This window comes from Sminthopsis crassicaudata, chromosome X, assembly GCF_048593235.1.
Source record: "Sminthopsis crassicaudata isolate SCR6 chromosome X, ASM4859323v1, whole genome shotgun sequence".
NCBI classification, from domain to species: Eukaryota; Metazoa; Chordata; class Mammalia; order Dasyuromorphia; family Dasyuridae; genus Sminthopsis; species Sminthopsis crassicaudata.
The window spans coordinates 6816462-6840726 of record NC_133623.1 but is presented as its reverse complement, the minus strand read 5'-3'; the positions used below and the strand labels follow the sequence as shown (position 1 = coordinate 6840726).

At 53.6% G+C, this 24265-nt stretch overlaps 1 protein-coding gene across 8 annotated transcripts in view; it reads left to right on the top strand.

Moving 5' to 3' along the window:
• AMOT (angiomotin) overlaps positions 1 to 24265 on the top strand; it is a 64845-nt gene that overhangs the window by 20041 nt on the left and 20539 nt on the right. For all 8 annotated transcript variants that reach the window (XM_074278443.1, XM_074278449.1, XM_074278447.1 and 5 more), the window contains exons 5-8: positions 3717 to 4161; positions 7989 to 8133; positions 10159 to 10251; positions 13945 to 14090. In XM_074278443.1, the coding sequence (XP_074134544.1) occupies positions 3717 to 4161; positions 7989 to 8133; positions 10159 to 10251; positions 13945 to 14090 (829 nt within the window). The remainder of the gene's footprint in view (positions 1 to 3716; positions 4162 to 7988; positions 8134 to 10158; positions 10252 to 13944; positions 14091 to 24265) is intronic.

The window sequence follows — 24265 nt, the reverse complement described above, 5'->3', positions numbered from 1 at the left end:
CCGGGACGCTTTCTGCACACTAGGGTTAGCCATTGATTGAATGCTTTGTTAAGCAAAGAAAAGAAGAAAACCTTTTGGAGAAAAAAAAAAAAAAAAAAAAAGATTATTTTTGTTTATAAAGAAAGCGGCCACCTCCTTTCAATTGTTGAACTCTTGCCCAGGTCTGAGGTTTCTTTCAATCATTGTTTGGTGGAATTTAAGAGTGACCTTACAGTGCAGCTTGGGCGAGAGAAGGCCCGGCCCTCTCCCATTTCCCGCCGGAGAGGCCCGGAAAGAAAGGCCCACGGCTCCCACCGCAAGGTTCGCTTAGCTTCCGGGCTCATGGCTTCACCTGGTGCCAGGGGCTGCCCTCCCTGACCCACAGGGATGAGAATGAGGAAGGCCGAGCGGGCACCCAGGGTACCCAGATCAAGCCATCCAGTGGCAGGCTGCAGGACCTGTGAGGTCAGGGTGGGATCGTGTGATGCTTTTGTCTCTGCCTGCTTGGCTTGCATGGTTAGTGTGGCAATGGGGGAGCTAGTCAGCCCCGCCGGCTTCTTGGAGGTGCCCGGGAGCTTCCCTAAGTGGGTTGTCCAATGGGGGAGGGAGGAGAGGGGATTTCAGGTCTTGCTCTGGCCACAAAGCCGGCTAAGGGTGGTCAGTTTTGCCCATCTGGGTGGCTGCTGGGATCTGGCAAGGAAGTGGCTTCCTCTTCATAATAGCCAGTGAGGGGAAATCTGCATTATAGCACCCTTCCCTTCTGTTTACAGCCTGAGAAACTGAGGCGCGGCTGTTTCCTTTCCCTTTGTCCCCCAGGAGAGATCAGACTCCTTGGCCAGGATTGGCCAGACCGTGCAGTCTGGCTGCCGGGGCTGGGGGCGGCCCAGGTGGAGGTGGGAGGCCCAGGCCCCAGAAAGCCAGAAGAGCTTGTACAGTGAGGGCCTGATTGGGCCCAGGAGAGCCCAAGGGAAGCCTGCTTCTGCTCTCGGACTACAGGCCTAAAAGAGAACACCCCCTTAGTATGGGAGTGCCCCCACCACTGCAGTTTGCCTTGAGCCCCTGGGCTCCCAGGCCAGCTGCAGGAACCCCTTACAGAGTTAAGCAAAGAAACAGAGTAACCCTTGAGTGGCTGAGCCTGACTTGGGCCCAGTGGCTGTAGCTGCCATGTTTCCTCAGGCTAGTGAGTTTGGGGAGGATGCGCCAAGTGTGGCTGGGCTCCCTCCCCTCCCCTTGCAGCTGCCCCCTTATTCTGACTCCATGCTAAGCTTCTGCCCCACCCCCAGATTGGCAGGGCCCAGCAGAGCAAACATGAGGTGGCCCCTGTGGAATCAAATCCTCCCAGGCTGTTCTGGGATGGTTTGGTCTCCTTACAAATACAGGGAGCCGTCCTTCTTGAATCTACATAGAAATTTGTTTTCTAGGACACCTGGGTTCCTGGGCATTCTCTGGTGGAATCCTTAAAGGGGGGGTCTGTGAGTTAGCTATACTGGGGGGGGAGGGGGAGACAGATGTGAGAGCTGAATACACAGAGGTCAAGCGAGCCACCTAGTAGGGAGGAAAACCTTCCTGCCCCAGGCTGTTCTTCTGTTGCCTTTCTGTTTGTGGGAGGCTTTTGTTTTCTAAAAGCAGCCCAGGGGGTTGCCCAACAGGCTTCCCCAGGACTGAGAAAGTCCCCACTTGGCCAGGGAGGGGAGAAGACCCAGAAACCTGGTCAAATGCTGAAGGGGAAGCCGGGCTGGCCACCTGCTGGAGGCTCTCTCGCTCTGATGGGCGTAAAGCCTGCAGGAAGGAAGGGGACTCGCCGTCCTCCAAAGTACAGCAGAACCCTTGGGATTGGGACTGATAGAGTCCAGTAGAGTACTGGGTGGGTTAGGCCCATTAACGTCTAGGAGACAAGCTCTTCTTAAGAAGGCTATCTGGAAGGGGCAAGGGGAGGGTGCGGCTGCTGAGAGCTAAGCTTTCTGGGAGGATCTTGTTCCTTAATGGCCCTTGAGCCAGTCTTTCTGTTGAAGAAATGGCACCCAAGTCCATTGGAGAGCAAAATCTAAAGTATCCATCCTTGCTCTATGTCCTTGCCCCTGGCTACATTGGAGAGGTCCTTTGGTGGCTCATTAGGAGGTGTCCTAGGCTGGTCACTGACCCTCCACACTCCCAGGAGCCTCCAAGCCAGAAGAGGCTGACTCTGTGGCTTCTGTTTTTGCTCCATGTTTGTGCTCTGCTTTTTAGGAGCCCGAAGAGAGAATCAGAGGCCATGCTCCTAGACTAGTCCAAAACCCGGGTCTGGGGAGAAGGGACATGAGCCAGCATCAGAGTCCCATGATTCCCGTGGAGACTGCATATCTGAATTGGAGTGGCTGCCCAGGTCTCCGGATGCAGTCATCCGTGTCTCCTGGCGTATGGCGTGTGGCCGTCCAAGGAAATAATCCTTCTTGAACACTGGAAGCCGTGCCCTTAATCTGCCCTAGGGCTGCGGTCTGTGTTGGGCACTGGGAAATGCAAAACCATCTGCCCTTATGTTCTTCTAGTCATGTTAGCCCTGAGCCCCACAGGAAAAAAATGGACAATGGCTCTGTTATTGGGACTTGCCCCGTATGAGAGTTGAGCTCAGAATTCTCAGCAATATGGATGGCCTGCAAGTTGGCTGCCAGTAGGGATGGCCTCGGAGTCAGCAGTCAGGCCACTTCCGGCCCTGCCTTAGCCTGAGTCACTTCTCAGTGACTGAACCTCGGTTTCTCCTTTTGTGAAGCGGGGTACTTGGTCTAGGTGACGTCCTACAATGCTCTGACTATATCTGAAATAGAGTGAAATTCAAGGCCCTCAGTGGTGGTGGTCCCACCAATAGCTGGCACTAGGGAAGTGCTGGGCGCTAGGTGTTCGGTGTCCTTGGTGCTTTGGGCATCTCCCTTGGAGTAGCCTTCAGGTTCTGCCCCTGGAGGATTATGGGGGATAGTTGCAGGTTTTCTTTCCTGAACACAGACCCTTAAGTGCAGTACACCCTTAATCAATGTCTGCCAAGCACACAAGCGAACAGGGTTCGCACGTGGCTCAAACCTGTGGTTTGCCACCCAGATGCAGCAAGAGGTAGGACTCACACTCAGATCCTCAAGTTGAGAGCAAGCATGAGAAGGGCAGGTGATTTAGGGGTGCAAGCAGATGGCCGAGCTGAATCACTCATCAGAACAGAGGCCTTGTGACGGGCAAAGCCAGAGGCAGCCTCTTTGGTGAAAGTTCATTCTCGCCGCTCCCAGACAAGAGACCCAAGCGTGTATTGGTCCATTAGCTTGGGCCACTGGCAGAGAGCGGGCCTGAGCTTTAGGGAGAAGGGCCCAGGAGCAGAGACGGAGACACTATGGGGTGCTGGAAGAGACGCGGACTTGGAACTAGATCTGCTTCTGACGCTGTTCACTCTTCCCACTGAAGCCCTCCAAGCTTTGGTTACTTCATTTGTAAAGTGTGTTGACAATGGCTGCCCCTTGCACTCATGGGAGAAGGCTCTTTCCTAGCCATTTGTACTAGGCTGATGGGTTTGCTACTAATTCCTACTCTAACTTCCCTTCCAAGCGCTTCCTCCAGCCTGGAGCCTGCAGACAGAGAATTGGACACTGAAGGGGCATGGACTGTCTAGTTGGATTGCGACCCTTTCCTACCCATCCCCCCTCCCACGGGGACCATCCCCCACTCCTTTCCTCGACCTCCCTGCTTCCAAATTTACCAAATGTGTTCTTCCTGCCTTTCAGACCGGCCCAGGACATCTCCCTGCAGCCTAGGACCCCTCACCATCACAGCCCCACATCTTCCGTGACGTCACTGGGGTCCCTGAACCTGCTCCAGTCTCCACCCACGACCAGGCCGTCACCTGCACAGCAGCACCCCTTGAGCCAAAACCAGGGAGAGCCTAACCCTCTGCTGGCCAGGCCCCAGCAGCTGCTCCTGCCCAGTCAGGGCCACCAGGGGGATTCGTACCGCCAGGGTCAGCCCAATCCGAACCAGCAGCAGCCAGGAGAAGCCTACGCGGCCATGCCCCGGGCTCAGCAGCTCCCCTCGCCCTACCAGGCCATGCCGTCGGACCCCTACACCATCGTCTACAGAGCGCAGCAGATGGTGGAGGTTCTCTCGGACGAAAACCGCTCCCTGCGCCAGGAGCTGGACACCTACTATGACAAAGTGACGAAGCTGCAGAAGGTAGGGTCTCCATCACGAAGGGCGTTCTAGATCCAAGGGATAGCTGAGGCAAAGCCCTGGAGATGGAAAATGCAGTATCTTTCTTTTGAGAGGTCATACCTTTCGCCCTCAGCTTCAGTTCCAATAAGAGTTGTTTAAAAGCTGAGAGGGCGGGGCAGCTGGATGGCACAGTGGATAGAGCATGGGCCTTGGACTCAAGAGGTCCTGAGTTCAAATCTGCCCTTAGACACAGTTCCTGGCTGTGTGACCCTGGGCAAGTCACTTAACTTCAAATGCCTCAGGGAAAAAAAAGAGGGTAAAATCTGGGAGAACCTATTTCCTACCACAGCTCCTCCTGTTCTCCTTAGGGACTTGGGGTAGTGGGGGTGGGGTTCTGGTAGGGTCAGGGGTTTGGGTTTTTCCAAAGTTGCATGAGTGGTGACAACTTGGAGGCCGGTCCTATGTGCATCTGAGGCCCGGTGCTTGAGCACTTCCACTAGTTGGGCCCCCTGGTTCTCAACTTCCCATGGAGGCCAGTGAGCAGAGCCATCATTTTGCCACCATCCCCCCTCTGGGTCCCAAACAGACCCTCCCTCCCCTGTGTACTCTGGGGGAGGAGGGCTGTGAATGTTCGTTGGAGGTGAGGCCAGGGAGGGGGAAGCTCCAGAGCCGTGCTCTCTGTGTCCTTAGGAGACACTGGAGAGAAGTTGGGAAATTGATTGTTGAACAGTGGCTCGGGGTCTTAAAGCTTGAGCGTCTGGGTCTGGCCCTGGGCTTCTTCAGCAGCGGTAGTGGGCAGCTGCTTCAATGAGGGCACCGTCCACGGCCTCTCCCATTAGCGTCTAGTTTAACCTCCCGAGTTGGCTGAGCTGGTTAATGGTTGACATCCTTCTGGAGCTGCTGAGACGCCTTGCCTCCTGGAGGAAGTCGGCTCCCGGCTCCGGATTGGTAGACAGAGAATGTGCTAGGGAGTGGTTGCCCTGCATTTGGGGGGAGGGGGAGGACACCGGGGAGTTTACAAAGCAGGGACCCATGTCCGCCTTCCTTCTCCACCCTCCCCCACCCAGAGTCCTTCCATGTTTTCAACCTCTTTTCCACAGGGATGGCCAGACTCTCCATGGGGAGGATAGAAGGCTCTGACTTTGACCTAGAGCCCAAAGGGGAAGAATCTAAGTGTGGCCCAATTGAAGGGTCACGGAGAGGTGTATTGTGGGTGGAGATGTGCTTCTGGGTCCATCATGGGGCCACAGACATAGAGCTGAGGGGAGCCTTAGAGACCATCTGGTCTCTCATTATACAAAGAAGGAAGCTGAGGGAGCCCCGAGAGGGGCGGGACTTATTTAGGGACACAGAAGTGCAGAATACCAGAGTCAGGGCAGATCCAGATCACGTAACTTCAAGGTAAAATAGGGAGAACAGAAGTTAAGGGAGAGATGCTCGTGTGGTACTCCTGCACTGCCCAGTGCAGCTTGTTGGATGGGGCCTTGGCCAGCAGTCCACATGACCGCCTAGCTGCCCCACCCACAAGGCTGCCAATGCTCTGGGAATATCTCACCTTAGCCCCCCAGTGATGCTTGGGCTAAGGGATCGATCCTTCCCCACTGCCTAGGCCCCAGGCCTTCCCTTTAATCCACCCAAGATGGCCCCAGGTGTAGGGTGCAGGCCTCCAGGCCCCGATTCTATTGGAGTTTGGTAAGGAAAATAGTTCTGGACTTGGCCAGGTTCAATAAGGGACCGAGAACTTGGCTGGAGAGAGCTAGGTCAGGGCTTTCATCCAGACTCTGGATGCCCCCAGGTGAGAAACAAATTTGTTTTCTAAGCTTCCATCTCATTTTTTTTTTCTGAGAGGTGAAAGAGTATCCCAAACTAATGACTAGAACTCCAGGCCAGGCTCTTTGGTCCCAACTCTGGGGTGCTGTGTGACCTTAGGCACATCACTCAGTCTCGGGATGGTAAAATGGAGAAAGTCATCTCTGTCCCTCCGTGACAGGGCTCTTGTAAGCAGGAATGAATGATATAACGCATGGGCCAGCCCTGTACTTGTGCAGGTCACTCAGAGCTCACCACCTTTCTTATCACTCAGAGATCACCACCTTTCTTAGGGTGTACTAGTGGCTGGCACAAAGTAGGCACTTGGCAAAAGCCTATTCTTTTGTTGACCGGACAGCCTTCAGAGCCCCTTTCAACTCTGAAGTCCTCTTACAGAACAAGAATATTCTATAACACTCATAGAACATAACTTATTCAGGCGTTCCCTGACCAATGGGCGTCCACTCAGTTTCCAGTTCCTTGCCACTACAAAAAGGCCGCCACAAGCATCGTTGCCCATGTGGGTCCCTTATCTCTGAGATCCGCTATGTAGGACAAATTGGCGCCATTTTTTCAGCTGGGCCAAACCAAGGTCATGATGAAATCCTAACTTCCCCTGACCCCGAACTTGCTGGAGTGGAGAGCTTCTGGTGGGTGTGGTAGCACTTACTCTTTTTTTCTTTTTCCTTTTTATTAATTAATTAAATTAATTTTTACAAAAATTTTATGCACGGGTAATTTTTCAGCATTGACAATTGCAAAACATTTTGTTCCAATTTTTCCCCTCCTTCCCCCCACCCCTTCCCCCAGATGGCAGGTTGACCAATACATGTTTACATATGTTAAAGTATAAGTTAAATACAATGTATACATCCCCAAACAGTTATTTTATTGTACAAAAAGAATTGACTTTGAAACAATGTACAATTAGCCTGTTAGCACTTACTCTTGGGGGAAAAAAAAAATTTCCACACAATTACATGTAAAACCAATTTTAAGTCTTTTTTTTTTTTTTTAAAGTTTTGAGCTTCAAATTCTATATTTCTCGCTCTCCCCCTTCTTTGAGACAGTAAGCAATCTGATATAGGTTAGACATGTCAAATACATTTTCACATTGGTCATTTTATGGAAGAAAATGCTAAAAAAAAAAAAAAGAAAGAGAGAAAGAAAGAGAGAAAGAGAAAGAGAGAAAGAAGAAAGAAAGAGAAAGAGAAAGGAGGGAAGGAAGGAGGAAGGAGGGAGGGAGGGAAGGAAGGAAGGAAAAGAAGGAAGGAAGGAAGGAAGGAAGGAAGGAAGGAAGGAAGGAAGGAAGGAAGGAAGGAAGGAAGGAAGGAAGGAAGGAAGGAAGGAAGGAAGGAAGGAAGGAAGGAAGGAAGGAAGGAAGGAAGGAAGGAAGGAAGGAAGGAAGAAAGAAAGAAAGAAAGAAAGAAAGAAAGAAAGAAAGAAAGAAAGAAAGAAAGAAAGAAAGAAAGAAAGAAAGAAAGAAAGAAAGAGAGTGCTTCAATATGTGTTGAGATTCCATCCGTTCTTTTTCTCTGGAGGCAGATAGCATTTTTTATCATGAGGCCTTTGGGACTTTTTGAATTGCCGAGAATAACTTAAGTCATTCACAGTCCCTCCTTAGACAACCTGGCTATTACTGTATACAGTGTTTTCTCACTTCTGCTCACTTCACTTTGCAGCAGTTCCCATCTTTCCAGGTTTTTCCTGAAAGTATGCTGCTTTTGCCACAGTAGTATTCCCTCACTATGGCGTCCTAGCACTTGGTCAGCCATTGATGGGAGGCCCCCCAATTTCTAATTCTTTGCCACCACAAAAAAAATGCTCCAGATATTTTGGAATATATGGCTTCTCTTGCCTTTTCTTTCATCTCTTTGGGATCCAGGCCTAGTAGTGGTATTGTTAGCACTTCCTCTTGCTCCCTGAACTCATCTGTATCACATCTTGAGTGAACAAGCTAGAGGCTGACCCTTTCTTCTCCCTCCCGTGCTCCAAAACATTATTGCTAAGTCTCTTTCTGCTTTTGGGCCTCTTTTTAGCTGGAGACGGAGATCCAGCGTGTCTCGGAGGCCTATGAAAACCTGGTGAAGACCTCTTCCAAGCGGGAGACCCTGGAAAAGGCCATGAGAAACAAGCTCGAGGGGGAGATCCGAAGACTCCATGATTTTAACCGGGACCTTCGAGGTGAGGTCCTCTGCAGGCTGACACAACAGGGCCCCAGGGAATCTGGGGAAAGAGCTGAAGAACGGAATGTGTACAGTTGGGATGTAGGTCCCCATTCTGGGGCATGGCTAGAGCAGAGAAGTGAGTTAGAGGCGTGCTTGATGAATGGAGAGAGGATCTCAGAACCATATAATTCTCTTCACCCCCATTTTATAAAGGAAGAAACAGAGGCTCAGAGACAGCCAGATTTATCTAATGTCACCCAAGTGGTAACTGGACTAATCTTGGATTTGAATCTGGACTTCCTGACTCCAAAGGCAGATTTTTTTTCTGCTGTACCTCCCTATCTTTCCAGCTGGGCAAGGACCTCAAGAAGGGAGCTCAAAATTGAACCGGAAGGTTGTAAGACAGCTCTTCTGCTTCCAGGGTAGCCCTAATAGGAACACTGTGCACTTCCTGGCTGGGACCCTGGTGTAGCCCGTGGAGTGGGAGGGCGGCACACACAGACAGAAGAGACACATGGGAAGATAGAGAACGGGGAGGGAGGGTGAGACAGGCAGACTGACATGGATGGGGAGGGGGCGGCACACCTGAGGGACTTCCTAGCTATAACCCTTCTAATGAGCACAGGTGACTCTCCCCTTGGACACCCACTGATCCCTGGGGGTCTTTTTTCTCTTTGGTGAAAAAAAATGGGTGATTTGACATCTGCCACAAAGCTGGGGAGGTGCCCGCTCTGAGGTGCCCACCACCTTTGAAGTTGCCTGCCCCAATGCGCCCCTTTGCCCATCAGGGTTGACAGGAAGGGCTCAGCCTTAGGTAACTCTAGTAGCCCCTCTCTGCTTTCACTTCTAGCATTGCATAAAAGCCGGGAGCAAGAGCGAAGGGGAGACGAGGTTCCTTCGGATCCTATCTTCCTGAAAACTGAGTACTTAGGAGAGTCACGGGAGGGTGGATTGGAGGACCCTGGCAGGATTTGAGGCTGAGAAAAGGAAATGCAGGGAAGCCATACCAGCATAGAGGGTCTGGCCCAGAAGCGAGATGGGAGCTGCAGCCTTCTCAGCCTCCGGGGCCATGGGCCAGAAAGGGTCATACAGGCCCTTCAGCTGAGCCCCTCATGTGACCAAGGCCTCAGCTTACCTGCGGCCACATCCCTTCCAGCCCTGGAGACGTCTGGGGCCCAGTTCCCTCTCCAGCTCGTTTCCTTTCTGTAAAGTGGGGAGAGGCAGGATCGAGCTGGATGATCTCTAAGCCTTTTGTCAGATTCACAGGATCACAGAGTCCAGAGGCCCTCAGGGCCACCCTCCCTCCTTCCCCAGAGGAGGAAACTAAGGCTGGAAAATTCAAAGGACTTAGCCCAAGGTCATTCTCCATCATTCAGTCAAAATTTCTCAAGTGCCCACCCTGTACCAGGCACTGTGCTAAGTGCCCCTAGAGCCAGCCTTAGAAGCCGGGTCTTCTGCCTTCCAGTGGTACTCATCTGCTTCAGTGAGAGGCCCAATTTTGGCAGGGACCCCAGAGGGCACCTCGGCCTGACAGGGCTCAACCCTCTGACAAAGTCCCCCCAAAAGCAGGCATCTGGCCCTTGTCGGCGAACTCCCTCGGGGCCTGGATCCCCCGGGCGGCCCAGACCATACTTGGATGTTCTCACGGTCAGCACTGTGACTGAATATGGCTCCCCTTCCATCCGCTGTGGCTGCTTCTGCCCCCTAGGGCCAAGCTGCCACCACTTCCAATATTCCAGAAGCTCTGGGCTGCCCTGGGGATGAGGCTCCTCCTCTCAGGTCACGGAAGCGGGGGGTCCAACTGGCTCGTGGTTGTTTTCTCAACATGGAGAAGGAGGTGGCGTCGTGTGACTTTTTCCCTGTGCCTCCCTGGTGGGCCAACTTCCTCCAAGGGTTTAGCTTTGGGGTCATATCTTAATAGTCCCCCATTCCCGGGTTTGGAAAAAAAAGGAACGAGCTCATCTCGGCCAGGGGCTGTGTCAGAGGGGCAAAAACCCTAGGGGGTCGGAAGCCTGCCAAGTGACCCTGTCCAATCCCACAGAGCGCATGGAGACAGCCAACAAGCAACTCGCTGAGAAGGAGCACGAGGGGTCGGAGGACACCCGGAAGACCATCTCCCAGCTCTTCGCACAGAGTGAGTAGGCCCTGGGGAGTTGGACCTGGCGCTGCGACCAAAGGGTTTTCCCCAAGGTAGCCTGAAAGCAGACTCTGGGGCCCACTCGGGTATGGCCAACTCTCAGAAGAGCCCCGTGGGCTGTGGTGGGAGGTGAGGGCACGGCCCCCCCAGGCTCCTGGTCTCACAGAAGCTTCAGTGATGAAGGCCCTCAGCCTTTGTCTGGAGGGGGCCGGGGCATTGCCCGGCTGCAGGGAGGCCTGCCTGGCCAGAGTCGGCCCGCGGTGGGGCAGGGAGGAGCTGAGTCTGCCTGCTAATAGTCTTCCATTGTCTCCAAAGTGCCCTTTGGTTAGTAATGGGGAATTCACCCTCTTCTCTTGGGAGTCTATAATGGGCTCCACCCAGCCATATAAGGCTTAATTCCTGCCAATTGTCCTAATCACAGGGTGGGGGGGGGGAGGTACAGAAGAGCTTCTGAGAGGTCTGTCTTTGGGTGCAGAGCTGCCCAGATGCTCCTCACTCTCTGCAGATGCCCCCGAAGGTGCCCACTGGGGCTTAGCTGATGGAAAGGGTCTCCAAAGCAGCCTCCAGCCTTGCCTGCCGGGGCTTTGACCCGGCTGCCGCGGTCCCTTTTTGTGAGACTGTCGTCCCCTGGTTTCAAAGCTGGCACGGCCCTCCCCCACACCCACCTCTTGCCATTGGCCCGCTCCTCTGCCGATAATCTGCATTCCTTGCAGTCTGCCTGGTGCCCCAGTGCCAGGTCGTCGCTTTCACTCTCTCCCGGCTCCCTGGCGGGGCAAGCTTTGGAAAATGAAAGTCTCTCCTCCGGCGGGGCTTTGCAAAGCCCGGCTTGCTTGGCTGGAGCAAAGGACTCGGAGGTAGAGGCGACCCCTTTGATATTCCTGCCTGGGTTTGGCTCCCGGCTTGAAAAGTGAAGCTTGTGGTCAGGCCGGTTTGCCCCCTTCAGGGATGGGATTGACCGAGTCTATGTGTCTCAAGCCCTCCGGTTGGAGGATGGAAAGCAAGGGGGCCCATCAGCCTTTAGCTCGATTTGGCCTGCTGACAGGTGTGCCATTGGGGCCCCATGGTTCTGGCCCCGCTGTGCCGGGGGAAGGCACAGGGAGGGAACTGTGTACCATGGAGAAGAGAATCTGTCAGCCGAGGGAGAGAGGCCTCTGGAGTCAGAGAAGCTAGCCTCCAATGCTCCTTTAGGCAGGTTGCTTACTTTCTGGCCTCAGTTTTCTCATCTGTAAAATAAGCCACATTCGAGGTAGCCCCTATCTCTGTGAGGTGAGCAGGGCAAGAATTGGCTCTGTTTTAAGGTGAGGGCGACTGAGGCCCAGAGAGAGGGAGAGCCTGGCCACATCCAGCCCACTAGCCCTGACCCCACCGGGCAAGTCAGAGCATAACCGACTCTTTGCCCAGCCTTTGCTCCAGGGCAAAACCCAAATGGAGCGTGGGGCTGCCCCCTGTGAAAAAAGGAAGAATTGAGAAAGAGACTTGTCTCACAAGGGTTCATCCCAGGATGTGGGAGAACTTGGCTAGGGCTGGGCAACAGGCCGACGCAGTTGGTCCCGAGCTGGGTGCTAGAGGCAGGGCCTGGTCAGCCTGGGGCATGCACTTGCAGCCAGAAACGAGGAATAAAGGCAGGAAGCAGGAGGCCAGGAGAGGCCCCTTCTCTGGACACTGGGGATCTGGCTTCTCTCTCTGGACGGGGCTGTGAGGAAGGGGAAGGGCAAAGCCATCGGGAGTGGCTGAGGAGAAGGAGAAAGGCCACCTTGGTGGGCCTTGCCTGGCCAGTCTTGCCTTTCTGCCCATGCTGCCTTAAGCCAGTATTTTTGGCCCTCAAGTTCAACAGGACAGGGCCGTGGTGCTCACTGAGCCCTCCCAGGATGCCGAGCACCTAAGCAAAGGGCCCTCACTGCCAGCCTGAACTTGATAGGGCCTGAATCCAAAGAGCTGAGCTCAGACCTCAACTTAGACAACTGCCCGCTTCCCACCTGTTCACACCAGGTTTTTATTAACCTGCTTGGAAAAGGTCTTAGAACTCTAATAGCTCATGCCTCCAAAAGAATTTTCCACCCTGGACAGGACTCGCTGTGTGTATGTGTGTGTGTGTGTGTGTGTGTGTGTGTGTGTGTGTGTGTGTGTGTATATGTGTGTGTGTGTGTGTGTGTGTGTGTGTGTGTGTGTGTGTCCAGTCGACCCACAAATGAGCTCAGAAAGCACCCTTGTAAATGATCATGGAGCCACCTACCTAACATGGTCACTTCAAGCAAGGGCCAAGGAGCTAAATTGGGAGAGAAGCTGGCAAAGACTGGGTCACTGTCATGGTCCCCGGGGCGGGCCTTTGGGGGCACTCATGGCCCGAGGGTGGGCGGCAACAGCCCGCCAAACAGGGACCGAGGGCTTGGTCTTGACTTGATTTTTCCTTCGAATTTTTAATCCATTTACTAGAAGTGATTTTGAACATCAGTTTGCTCGTTAAAACTTGGCCGGCGACTGTTTTTGTTTAACTAAATGAAATGCAGACCGGACGATGTGCCAGGGACTCTGGAGGCAAACCCTCCCAAACTCCACGAGAGCTTGATTTTCTCAGACTGTTTGCAAGGTTGATCTGAAACGTTCAGCTTCTCCTTGGAGTGGTTGGGCCAGGAGGGGTCGGGGGATGGGGCACCCTCCTTTGCCATCCTGGCCTGGGGAATAAGCGGTAGAAGGAATTCACCCAAGGGCTAGTGGGATGATGCCCGCTGCCTAGGTACACTCTCGGGGGTTGAAATGGGAGCCCTAGCCCTCTCTTCCCACCCCCTGCACCCAGCTCAGTCTGTCGGGAGCCGGGACTTAACTGCCATCAGCCACAGAAAACGAGAGCAGGCACTGGGCGCACAGACAGGAAGTGTTTGTTTGTTTGTTTGTTAGTCCCAGTTCTCCCTGGGAGAGCTCATGTTTCTCCAGCCCATTCAGCCTAGTCGGGGGATGCGAGAGGGGGGAGGCTGTAATGGCTTTCTCCAGCCCTACCCAGAAGGCAGGAGGATACCTTCTCATTTCGCCACCAGGCCTTTGAAAAAGGAATGCCTTCCAAGGAGAAAAACAGATGCAGAGTTTGGGAGTGGGGGGGAGGACGGAGAGAAAGGGAGGGCGGTCGGCCCAGGCAACATCTGGTCTCCAGGGAAAACCTAATTTCAGCCTTGCTCGCAGCTCAGAAATAATGTTCCATTTGAAAGGGGGGGGGATTGGGGGTTCAAGTACATTTTATTGGGTATCATATTTACTGGTCTATTAAGATGTAAGAACTTGGGGGTGACCCCTTTTGGCACACCGTGCGCGTTAAGGAAGTGAGAGGCAGGGGCCTTGAGCCACCTTCTCCACCTCTCGCTGCTGTTTTCAGCCGGAGCTTTAGCCTTTTACAGCGCAGGGCAGCAGCCCGTATTTCTTTCAGGCTCTGAGGTTCCAAAAGTACCTGATCTTGTTGTCCACGAGTCCATGGGACCCCATCGGGTTGACAGAGCCTGTCACCGTCCTTTCCCCAGTGAGGAAATTCAGACCTGAAATGGGAAGTGTCTGGGCCAGAACTTGGCCGCTGGGCCTGGAGCCCTACGTCGCCCACTCCAATTCAGTGCCATGTGATGTCCCGCCAGAAATGATGGAGTTGCTCATGGGGGTTTGGTCAGGCAAGGAGTTGGGAGATGGTGCTGACTCCCTCTTGTCCACCAGATAAAGAGACCCAGCGGGAGAAGGAGAAGCTGGAGATCGAGTTGACTGCCGTGCGCTCCACCAACGAGGACCAGCGGCGCCATATTGAAATCCGGGACCAGGCCCTGAACAATGCCCAGGCTAAGGTGGTGAAGCTTGAGGATGAGGTACGGTTTGGTCTGGGGGGGCAGGAGGAGATAGGAAAGTCCATCTCCCATCCGTGGCTGTGGCTGCTGGGGCCCGGCCACCTCCTGAGAGGATGGGCGCCATCACGCATGCGGTTTCTATGGGATGTCAGAGTGCCTTTGGGTGAGGGTACACAAGGAGATTTGGAAACCCTCCCATCGTCCCGTGGCCCCGTGCTGGTCCTGGGTCAGATAGATGGAGAAAGCATCAGTTGAACTCTCACTCGGTGCCTTGGCAAAGTGCTGGGGATCCAAACACCCCAAAGCGAGACAGTCCCTGCCCTCAAGGAGCTTCCATTCCAATGGGGGAACAGCTGTAAAGATCAGGATTGTTAGGGTTCCACCGTGAGGGCTCCCAAATGGCAGCGAGGTATAGAGCAGAGCAGGAAGTGAGGTAGAGATAAGACAAAAGGCCACCTATCAGAGCCAGGGGACACGGGGGCAGAGTCCAAGTTGCCTGGAGTTGGGGGAGATAGAGAGGATGGACCAAAGCGAGAAGAGATGGCATCAAGTGAGGTTGGAAGTGTCATACCTGGCAAGCTAAAGGTGAAAGGTCAGAGTATTTGTTATCTGCCCATTCCCGGTGGGCTAGAGATTGTGCTGCCCATCCCTCTGGTGGTTTGGTTTGACCCTGAAGCTTAGGACAAGAGTGCGAAAGCATAGAATTCTTAGGATAGATGGCACCCAAGGGCTGCTCCCTGCCAGTGGACTGACTCTCCGGGGTGTGCGGCTAGAATGTTGGGGGGTGGAGGAAACATGGTGCTTTTGAGCTGGGGAGGGAGGGAGGCAGAGTCACTGATGAAAGGACCTGGACAGCTGGGGTTAGAGGGTTGATTGGTGATGGGAGTTTGAGGGACTCCACAGGACTTGGTGGGGGGGGGGGGAAGGATGGGCAGTGTTGTTCTGTGGAGAGAAATCTGGACAGCCGAAGGGTCTCCGGGGTGTGTGTTTTGCTTTGCCTCTGACCGCCAGGGATACAAATCCCCTTGCCACAGGGGGGCAGCTCAAACAGGAGTTCCCTCAGCACACTGAAGGGCCTGTGGGAACCCTTGGGCGTCCTCGCTCTATGTTGGTCTCCAGGCTTGTTCTCTTTCTGGGTCTCCGCTTCCCTTCTGTTTTCCCGCGCCAGGGGGAAATGGAAGGGGGTTCAGCCTCCAGCGCTGGAGGGCTGTGCTCACAGCGGAAGAACCTCAGAGCGTGTGAGGTGAGCATCTGTCTTTCCCATTGGTTTGGCTCTGGTAAAAGAATTCTGTGAAATCGCTCCTTTGTTCCTTGCTTCGGCCCGGCCAGGTCCGTGGCGTGGTTCAGGTTTCTGAGGGCCTTCCCAGGAGGGGAGGCGATTCTCAGTGTAATCAAGTAAACGAGGGGGCCTGGAGATGGCAAGGTGGCGGGTTTCCGTCATCCGAACCGGATGGGAGTATCCAGAGCTCCACAGAATGAGGAAGGGGTGCAGACCGAGAGAGAGGGGTCGGCTTTTCGAGGCGCTCTGGTGAGGCTTTGGCCCAAAGCTTCCTGGCACCCTCCCCGCTTGTACTGGCCGAACGATGCCAGCCAGTGGCTACCAGCCGTAGGAACCGCCTTGGGATGGCTGCCTTGGCCTGACCCATGGTCTCTGTAATTGTGCAGAAGTTCCAAGTTTGTGTTGTAAAAGGGGGTGGAGTTGACAAGACCAGCTCTTGGCTGGGAGAAGCAGCCCAGAGCCTGAGGGGGTTACGTGTGTGTGTGTGTGTGTGTGTGTGTGTGTGTGTGTGTGTGTGTGTATGTGTGTGTGTGTTTTACATCCTGTCTTTGCTTTACTTCCTACTCAGCAAAATCTCAGAGGCCCCATAATTTCTTCCAGATTCTCAGACCTGATGACCGCTAGCATGTGTACAGCCTTGAAACCACAGCTTAGTGAGATTCAACTGGCTTCCCCCTCCCGGTCCCCTGCCCCCCTTCCTCCCAGCAGCAGATGAGACCCGGGCCTGTTCCCGGGTGGTAGCCGCCTGATCTCCCTCGTGTGGCGTAAGGGAAGCTGCCCTCGGCTCATTCGTCCCGGTGCTGCTGCGATCTACCCCGAATTCGGGGCTTCTGCTTGCGTCCAATTTCCTCCGGCCCCAGGGGACTCGGCTGGCTTGACAGCCATGGCTCTCTGGGGGTGCTGGGTACTGGCCTGCCATGGGACGATTCTTTTTCTCTTTTTGCTGGGTGAGTGCTGGAGGTGAAGGGGGAACAATAGAAGCGAATGGACAGAGAGAGCCTCCCTTACCCCACAAGCCCTCCATAGTCTCAGCACATCCAGACTGGGCCTTTGGAAATGATGCAGAATCCTCCTCTTCCATGTTTTCAAAGCTGGCAAATTGGGGAGTTTTGAATGAATCTCAGGCCGAGGACTTTGGGTTTTACCCCTGGGCAATAGGGAACCATTGAAGGTTGTAGATCAGGGGCTTCACTGATCAGATGGGCGTGGGGAGGGGAGTATGGAGAGACCTTTTGGGAGGCTCCCAGTTGCCAGTGTTAGGTGTAAGATGAACCAGTGAATGAACCTCTGTCCAGATCAGAGAGTTGGGAGAGAGCCCTGTCAGAGCAGCCCACAGGGAGAGAAGATCCAGCACTGGCCTGGCTCTAGAAATCCCCAGGAGAACGAGGACTAAGCTCAGACCATTGACTTTCGCCATGAAGACGCCATTGGCAATGGTAGCTGGAGACAGCGGTTCCACTGGGATGGGGACTGCTCTTACGGCACAGACGCAGCGGGTGGACGCTTCCTTTTTGAGGAGCCAGAGCACCAGAGGACAGTCTGAGCAAGGTCGGCAAAAGGTTACGTGCCTGGGATAGTGAGTCCCGAACAAAGGGGTTAATCAGCAGAGGAGCAGAACACGATAGAGAAGGGAGGAAATGGAGAGCAAGGCCAGCTCCCAGGAAGGATGGCACAGAGGGCCCAAAGAGCTGGCCTGGCTCCTCCAGGAGCAAAGAAACAAAGGAGGGGAGAGCAGAAAGGGGCAGGCTGAGGGCCAGGGGAGCAAGCTCATGACACGTGGGTGACTTCAGTTTTCTCCATCCAGATCAAATGAATGAAAGTTCAGTGTAAATCTGATAGCGCTGAGCTGTTATTGACCCATCAAAAAAAACAAGGGCCTCTGGGATGGGGTGGGACTTGTGGGTTAAGTGAAAGTGGGAAGGTTTCAGACAGGTGATGGCCATGGTGTTTTAACTGTGGATGACTACCTGTAGACCTTAACCAAGCAGTACTTCCTGGGGAAACTGAGGCACCAAAAGACAGACTTGTCCAACTGGACAAAGCCACAGAGGGGACTCTTTGTAAGGAAATTACAGTTCACGTAACATCTCTCAAACACTGGTTTACGTGTCGGGCACTGTGCCAGGCAGGGGAGTTTAGAAAACAAAGGTGAGGCCATCCTTGCCCCTGGAGAGCTTCTATTCAACTCTGTTCTTTTTCCTGGGAACTCTGGATGTTCTGTTTTCCCAGGGCCTCTTCATAGCCTGTCCAAGTCCTGGCAGCCTGAGACCATCTACTCAGTTGGAGGTGATGTGTACATTGGGAGGAGTTGTTAGCGACAGGGGAGAGGGAGCATCCTTACCCATAAAACCACAGGTTGCCACAGGAGTGAGTTCGAGGGCCAGACAAGGCCACGGCCTGATTGGTTAGGAGCGAGAGGTCTTGGGGTACAGCCTGGTGATCAGCTTCTGTTTTGGACTGCCTCGCCTTTTTCTGGGGGTGAACCATCAGGCTTAAAAACTCAGGCTCAGGCTGGTTCTCCAGAGGCCGTTCCTTCTTCCTCATCCCACCAAGCTCCTCACTCTCTTGTGTTCCAGGCCAAAGACTGGCATGGAGCCCTAGAAGGGGCTGGTACTAGGGGCTGACACAGCCCTTCCAGAATCGTTCTGTTGCCTCTCTCCGAGTCCAGTCCAGAGACTCTCGCCAGCCCTCCTCTGTGGATGCTTGCCCGGGGAGGAGGTGGTGTAGTGCCGTGGCGGAGACGCATGGGGATTTGATCTGGGAATCCTCGTCAGCCCGGCCTTGCCGCTAGTGAGCAGCCGGTACCTTGGTGGCCGGTGTCTTCCGAGACTCAGTTCTGTCTTTTGGGTCACCGCGGTACGAACGAAGAGGGGTAGGGGCTCGTTTGGGCCCGGCGCTGAGGAACTCGGTCTTCTGCGGTGGCCGTGGCGCTCTCCCATCCAAACGACCTTCCGGCACCGGCCCCTCGAATCCCCTCCCAGCCCCCAGCCGACCTCGCAGCAGAGATTCAACAGATGCCTGGCATCTCTGCCCACGAGGCTCAGGCTGCCCAGGCTTCTGGCCGGCTGCTGTCAAGAGGATCCAGGGCCCGGCCGATGCTTGGGTAATTGTTGCCGGGATGGTGGGAAAAAAGGCCTTGGCAGGATGGGAGAGGGGGATGCTGCGGGTGGGCCTTTTGACTGTGTGTGGAGTTCAACAGGAAAGGACAGAGCTGACTGTGGGAGGGCTGGCAAGAGTGCCAGCTATTTCCATTTGCCAGATTCAGGCTGGCATGATAGCCAGGGAGAATACGGGCAGAGGGAGCCATCTTAACCTTTTTGGAGCTGGTGCCTTTTTGACTACTGAGGGCCAGGGGAATCGACTTGAATTCGAGCTCGAATCTTCGGGGATTCGGTGGCTCCCTTCCTCAGTGGTCCAGCAAAAATCACTCTTCCCACTGGCTGCTCCCCCCTCTGGCTGATCCTCTACTCTATTTCTGCATGGCTTCTTTTGAGTCAAGTTGGGGGAGGTGGATGATTTCCCTAAGGATGGGTGACTCCCGCCACAGCCAACTGGTTCAAAGGAGCCTTTGAGAAGATGGGAAGAGACCCTGCTTTTTAAGCCTTGGCTCTCATAGGCAATAATTCTCGAACTCTGCCCAGCAGAGGCCCCTGCTTTGGTTTCTAAAACGGAGGGCTTGGATTGGCTGGTCCCGGAGGTCTCGTACCGGCTCAGATCTTATGCCATCCTGAATCCGTCGCCCTATTTGGATGGATGAAAGAAGGGGCTTAGGGTTGAGTCAGAGAGAGGCTGTGTCAGGAAAATGGAGCTGTTTAGTCTGGAGAAAAAAAGACTTAAGATGTGTACGAGGGTCAGCCTTATCCCGCGTGGCCCTCAAGAGCAGAATGAGGAGCACCAGGGGAAGGAGAGATGGTCTTTGGCTTGATGTTAGCTCTTCATGGTGAGCCTTTCCTCTTCCCAAATGCAATCAGCCACCTCAGGAAGCAGTAGGTTCTCCCTTGCTAGTCCTCCATAAGCCAGATGTCTGGCCCTTCCAATAGGATGGAACAGGGATTCTTGGTCGGCCGTGCACTGGGTTGTGCCGCCCACCCCCTAAAGTCTCTCCCCGCTCTGACCCTCCCAACTATAATGATTTCTGAGAGATCTGGTAAGGGGGACACAGCTCTCCATCCACTGGCTGACTAGAATAGTTCCCCAAACCCCAGAGCTTTGCCAGTTCACATAAACAGAGCAGAGATCGGGAGTTTGGCTGGAGTCATATCTAGGTATGGTTCGCACCCTTTTGTGAACCACAATGACCGGCCAGCTCCAGCTGCCGTTAGCCATTTCTCATTTCTGCCTTGATGCCAGCCTTGGAAACTCCATTTAAAATCCCTCGATTGAGGGCTGCTCCCGGACTCGTCGCCGCTACCCAAGAGCTCTTGGGTCTCTGGGTGGCTAGTTCCTCGAGGTGATCACTCCTCCACTCCTGATTTCTTTCAGGCTCTGCCAGGAGGGAAAAGAACAGGGCAGGATGGCGGGCCGGCAGTGGGCTTGACCACTCTCCTAATACCAGGATAGTATTCCTGGGATTGCTCGGGCAGAGCTCTTTTATTGGAGCCAGGGGCTAAATCAAACTCGGCTGAGCTTGCAGAAAGCTCCTGAGAGACTGCATTCCCCAGGAGACTGAAGAGGGGCGGGGAGGCCTTCAAGGGCAGCTGAAAAAAAATGGCTTTTGTGCGTGAGATTGGGGTGGCTCTAACGTGGAAGAGAAGAGGGAAAGGCCCAGCTTAGTGGCAAATGGCCACAGAAAGACCTCAGCAGAGGCCATGTTACCAGATACAACCTTGCCACAATGGGGAATGTGCCCTCAGACTGTGGCCTGAGTGTTTATCCAGGTAGATAAGGGACTTCCCACTTGTCCCCAGTTTGAGCTGGGTTGTTTAACCCTCATCATCGCCCTTGGAAAGGGAGCTGGGCAAGTGGCCACGGCCACGGGAGGCCCAGGAGCACGATGTGACACCTTAAAGAAAGTAGCCGACACGTGCAGATAAGGGCTCTGGGGCGTGGGAGAATCCGGCCCCATTTTGTGGCCGTGTCTGAATTATTCCCAGACCAAGAGAGATGGGGGAGAGGAAACAAAATGAAACAAAGTTTTCTCGGCTCCATCTCCTTTGGGTGAAGAAGCTGTTCTTGGAGGTATTACTCCCATCTGGCAGAGGAGGGAACTGTGGCCAAAGATACCCAGCTGGCAAGGGCCAATTGGGACTTGAACTGAGATCCTCTGCTTCACCAGGCTGCTGAGCAAAATTTTAGGGTCCAGAACAAGACTGCTACAAATTTGCTTTTTAATTTTTAATTTTTCTTTTTTTTCTTTTTTGTTTTGTTTTTTGGTTTTTGGTTTTTTTTTGTTTGTTTGTTTTTTGGTTTTTTTTTTTTTTACTGAGGCAACTGGGGTTAAGTGACTTGCCCAGGGCCACACAGCTAGGAAGTGTGAAGTGTCTGAGAGCAGATTTGAACTCAGGCCCTCCTGACTTCAGGGCTGGTGCCCTATCCACTGCGCCACCTAGCTGCGCCTGCTTTTTAATTTTGACAGCCGTATCCCAATATAATTGGTTTCTTTTATATTTTATTTAAAAACCTGATTCTGAGCAGGGGTCCCTGGGTTTTCCCAACCTGATAGCCAAAGGACCACTGATCACCAGCTCAAGGGGACCTTGGAAAGCCTGTAGCCCAGGCCTTCACTCTCCAGAGTTTCTCTGAAAGTCTGGAGGAAGGACTTCCTCAAAGCCACGTGTTAGCCAGCAGCCGAGCTGGGCGGCTGGCACCCAGTTCCAAGGCCCCGTGTCTCTCCCACAGACGGAACCAGGTCATTTAGGAAGTCTCTTTTTTCTTTAGGTCATAAAGAGAGGCAGAGTTTCAGGAGGGCACAGGGGTGAGTACACCCCCTCAGTGCACAAGCACACACACACACACACACACACACACACACACACACACACACACACACACACAAGCTCAAACAGTTTGAACGACACTCACAGTTGTTAGATGGGGAATAGAGATGGCACCACGTATTTACTTGCAGGGATCAAATTTTCCTGACTCAGAAGGCAGGCCAGAGGCCTGCCAAATGCCTGGGACCCTATTCCGATGATTTCAGAGGAGTGATGGAAAGAGCAGAGCGTGTGCCCGGCCACGTGCCGAGCCTCCCTTGCCTCCTGCATCCGGCCCGAGCCTAGTTTGGAAAGCCTTCCGCCCACTCTGCCCCCACACCATGCCAGGTTTCCTCGGGCCACATCCAGGAGTTGCCCAGTTCAGCTCTTTCATCTTACAGTGAAGGAAACTGAGGCCCAGAAAAGTTAAGTTGCCAAGGCACCGCCCTGTGCCTCAGTTTCCTCCTCTGGAAAGGGATTTAATGACCCCTACCTCACAGGACATCAGTTATTATTTCTGATTTTTTTTAGCCAGTCAGCATTCACGTGCTGAGCTTTGAAGGGAGATGGGCACACCGATTCTCGGGATGCAGGTTCAGATCCTGCCTATGACGTCTATTTGGAGCATGGCCTTGGGTAAAACGAGGGGGTTGGACTAGCGGTCCCATGAGGGCCTCTTTGGCTTCAGATTGGGGATCCTGTGCCAATGGTGGGGGGAGCTGCCCCAGGAGGTGGGGCTTTCATGGTACACACAGGACCGACTCTGGGTAATGAATGTTGACAACAACTCTGTCGGTTGAGGGGGATGTGGGAGCAGGCAGACGTGGGAGTTGGGGGGGTGGCTTGGGAGGGAAGAACTCCCAGTGACGGTAGATAGCAAAGAATGAGGGCCGGCGTCTGAGCGTAGGAGGCGGCGGACCTACGGGCCTGGGCCAGTGGAAGCAGATGGGGGATCGATCTGGGGGGCGGGTGAAGATAATGTCGGAAATACTGGCCAAGGCCAGATTAGGGAGAGCCTTGAGTGGCCAGCTGAGGAGTTTGGACTGTGTCCTGTATGCAACGGGAAGTGGTTGAAGATTGTTGACAGGGGGAAAGAGAGACTTTGGGAAGATTACCTTGGCCTCCTGTATGGGGGGGACTGGAAACAGAGGCCGGCTAGGAGGCTGTTGCAACAAGCCAGGCGGGAGGCCCGGATCGTCCTGTGCGAGCAGAGCCCGGGGCAGATGGGAGATTGATGGCAGAGGAGGACCAGCGGGACTTTGAGCCATTGCATTTGGAGCTAGAGGGAGAACTAGGTCTGAGGTTGCCCCAGAGGAGAATGTGGGGAGAAAGCAGAGCAGAAAGCGGGCTTGGGGGCTCGTGGCGAGGGGCTGGTCCCCACGAGGCTCGAGGTTCTGGCCGGGGAGCATCTGCCTTGGAGCCAGGAAGGGGAGCGGGAGGCAGAGCTCGAGGAGGCGCTCTGGAATGTGTTCTGTGGGAGTGAACAGAGGGAGTCGGGGGCCAAGGATGGAGGCCCCAGTCCCGCTGAGGGGGTGGGGGCGGGAGGAAGCGATGCCTCAGGAGGGGGTCCAAGAGGTCAAGAGCAAAGGCAAGGATGTGCAAGCCAAAGCAAGGGCCGGAGTTTCCAGGATGGTGGGATTCGGGAGCATCCCAGGGATTGGGAGATTACAGAGGGAGAAGATGCCATTGAACTGAATGAGGAGGCCGCTACTGAGCCTGGAGGGTCAGTGGAGTAGTGGGGGCACGAGAGAGCGGGAGGGGCAAAGACCGAAGCTGCTGGGGGAGCATGAGCCTAAGGACAGCAACGGGATGGTGCAGGGGGCAGGGTGAGGGACTCTGTCAAAGAAATCCGAAATAGAGTCCACTGACTCTATTGCAGGAAAGGAGGAAGGTGGGAAAAGAGGCAGCTAGGTGTGCATCTCTCTGTCTCTCTCTCTCCTTCGCTTTTTCCTCTTTTGTTCTCTCTCTCCTTCTTTCTATCTGTCTCTCCCTCTCTCCCCCCTCTCTGTCTCTGTCTCTGTCTACCTTTTTATTTCTGTCTTTTGCTCTCTCTGTTTTCTCTTCCTGTCTGTCTCTCTCTGTATCTTTCTATTTCTCTTTGTCTCTCTATCTTTCTGTCTTTGTCTCTGTTTCTTTTCCTCTGTTTTCTCTATCTTCCTCTCTGTTTTTCTCGCTCTCTCCCTTCCTCTGTCTCTCTTTCTTTCTCTCTCTCTCTCTCCTTCCCTCTCTCTCAGTCTCTCTCCTCTGCTTCTGTCTTCCTATTTCTATTTCTTTCTTTTTCTCTCTCTGTTCTTTCTCTCTTCCTTGATCTGTCTCTGTCTTTCTCATTCTCTGTCTTTCTGTCTTTGTGTCTCTCTGTTTCTTTCTTTTCCTCTCTCCATTGTCTCTCTCTGCCTCTGTTTTTCTGTCTCTCTTTTCCTCTTTCTCTGTTTCTCTTTTTTTCTCTCTCTCTTTCTCATTGTCTTTGTGTCTCTTTCTTTCTTTTCCTCTCTCCATTGTCTCTCTTCCTCTCTCTGTTTTTCTCTGTCTCTCTTTTCCTCTCTGTCTCTCTGTGTGTCTCTGTCTCTCTTTCTCATTCTCTGTCTTTCTATCTTTGTGTCTCTCTGTTTCTTTCTTTTCCTCTCTCCATTGTCTCTCTCTTCCTCTCTCTGTTTTTCTCTGTCTCTCTTTTCCTCTCTGTCTCTCTGTGTGTCTCTGTCTCTTTCTCATTCTCTGTCTTTCTATCTTTGTGTCTCTGTTTCTTTCTTTTCCTCTCTCCATTGTCTCTCTTCCTCTCTCTGTTTTTCTCTGTCTCTCTTTTCCTCTCTGTCTCTCTGTGTGTCTCTGTCTCTTTCTCATTCTCTGTCTTTCTATCTTTGTGTCTCTCTGTTTCTTTCTTTTCCTCTCTCCATTGTCTCTCTCTTCCTCTCTCTGTTTTTCTCTGTCTCTCTTTTCCTCTCTGTCTCTCTGTGTGTCTCTGTCTCTTTCTCATTCTCTGTCTTTCTATCTTTGTGTCTCTGTTT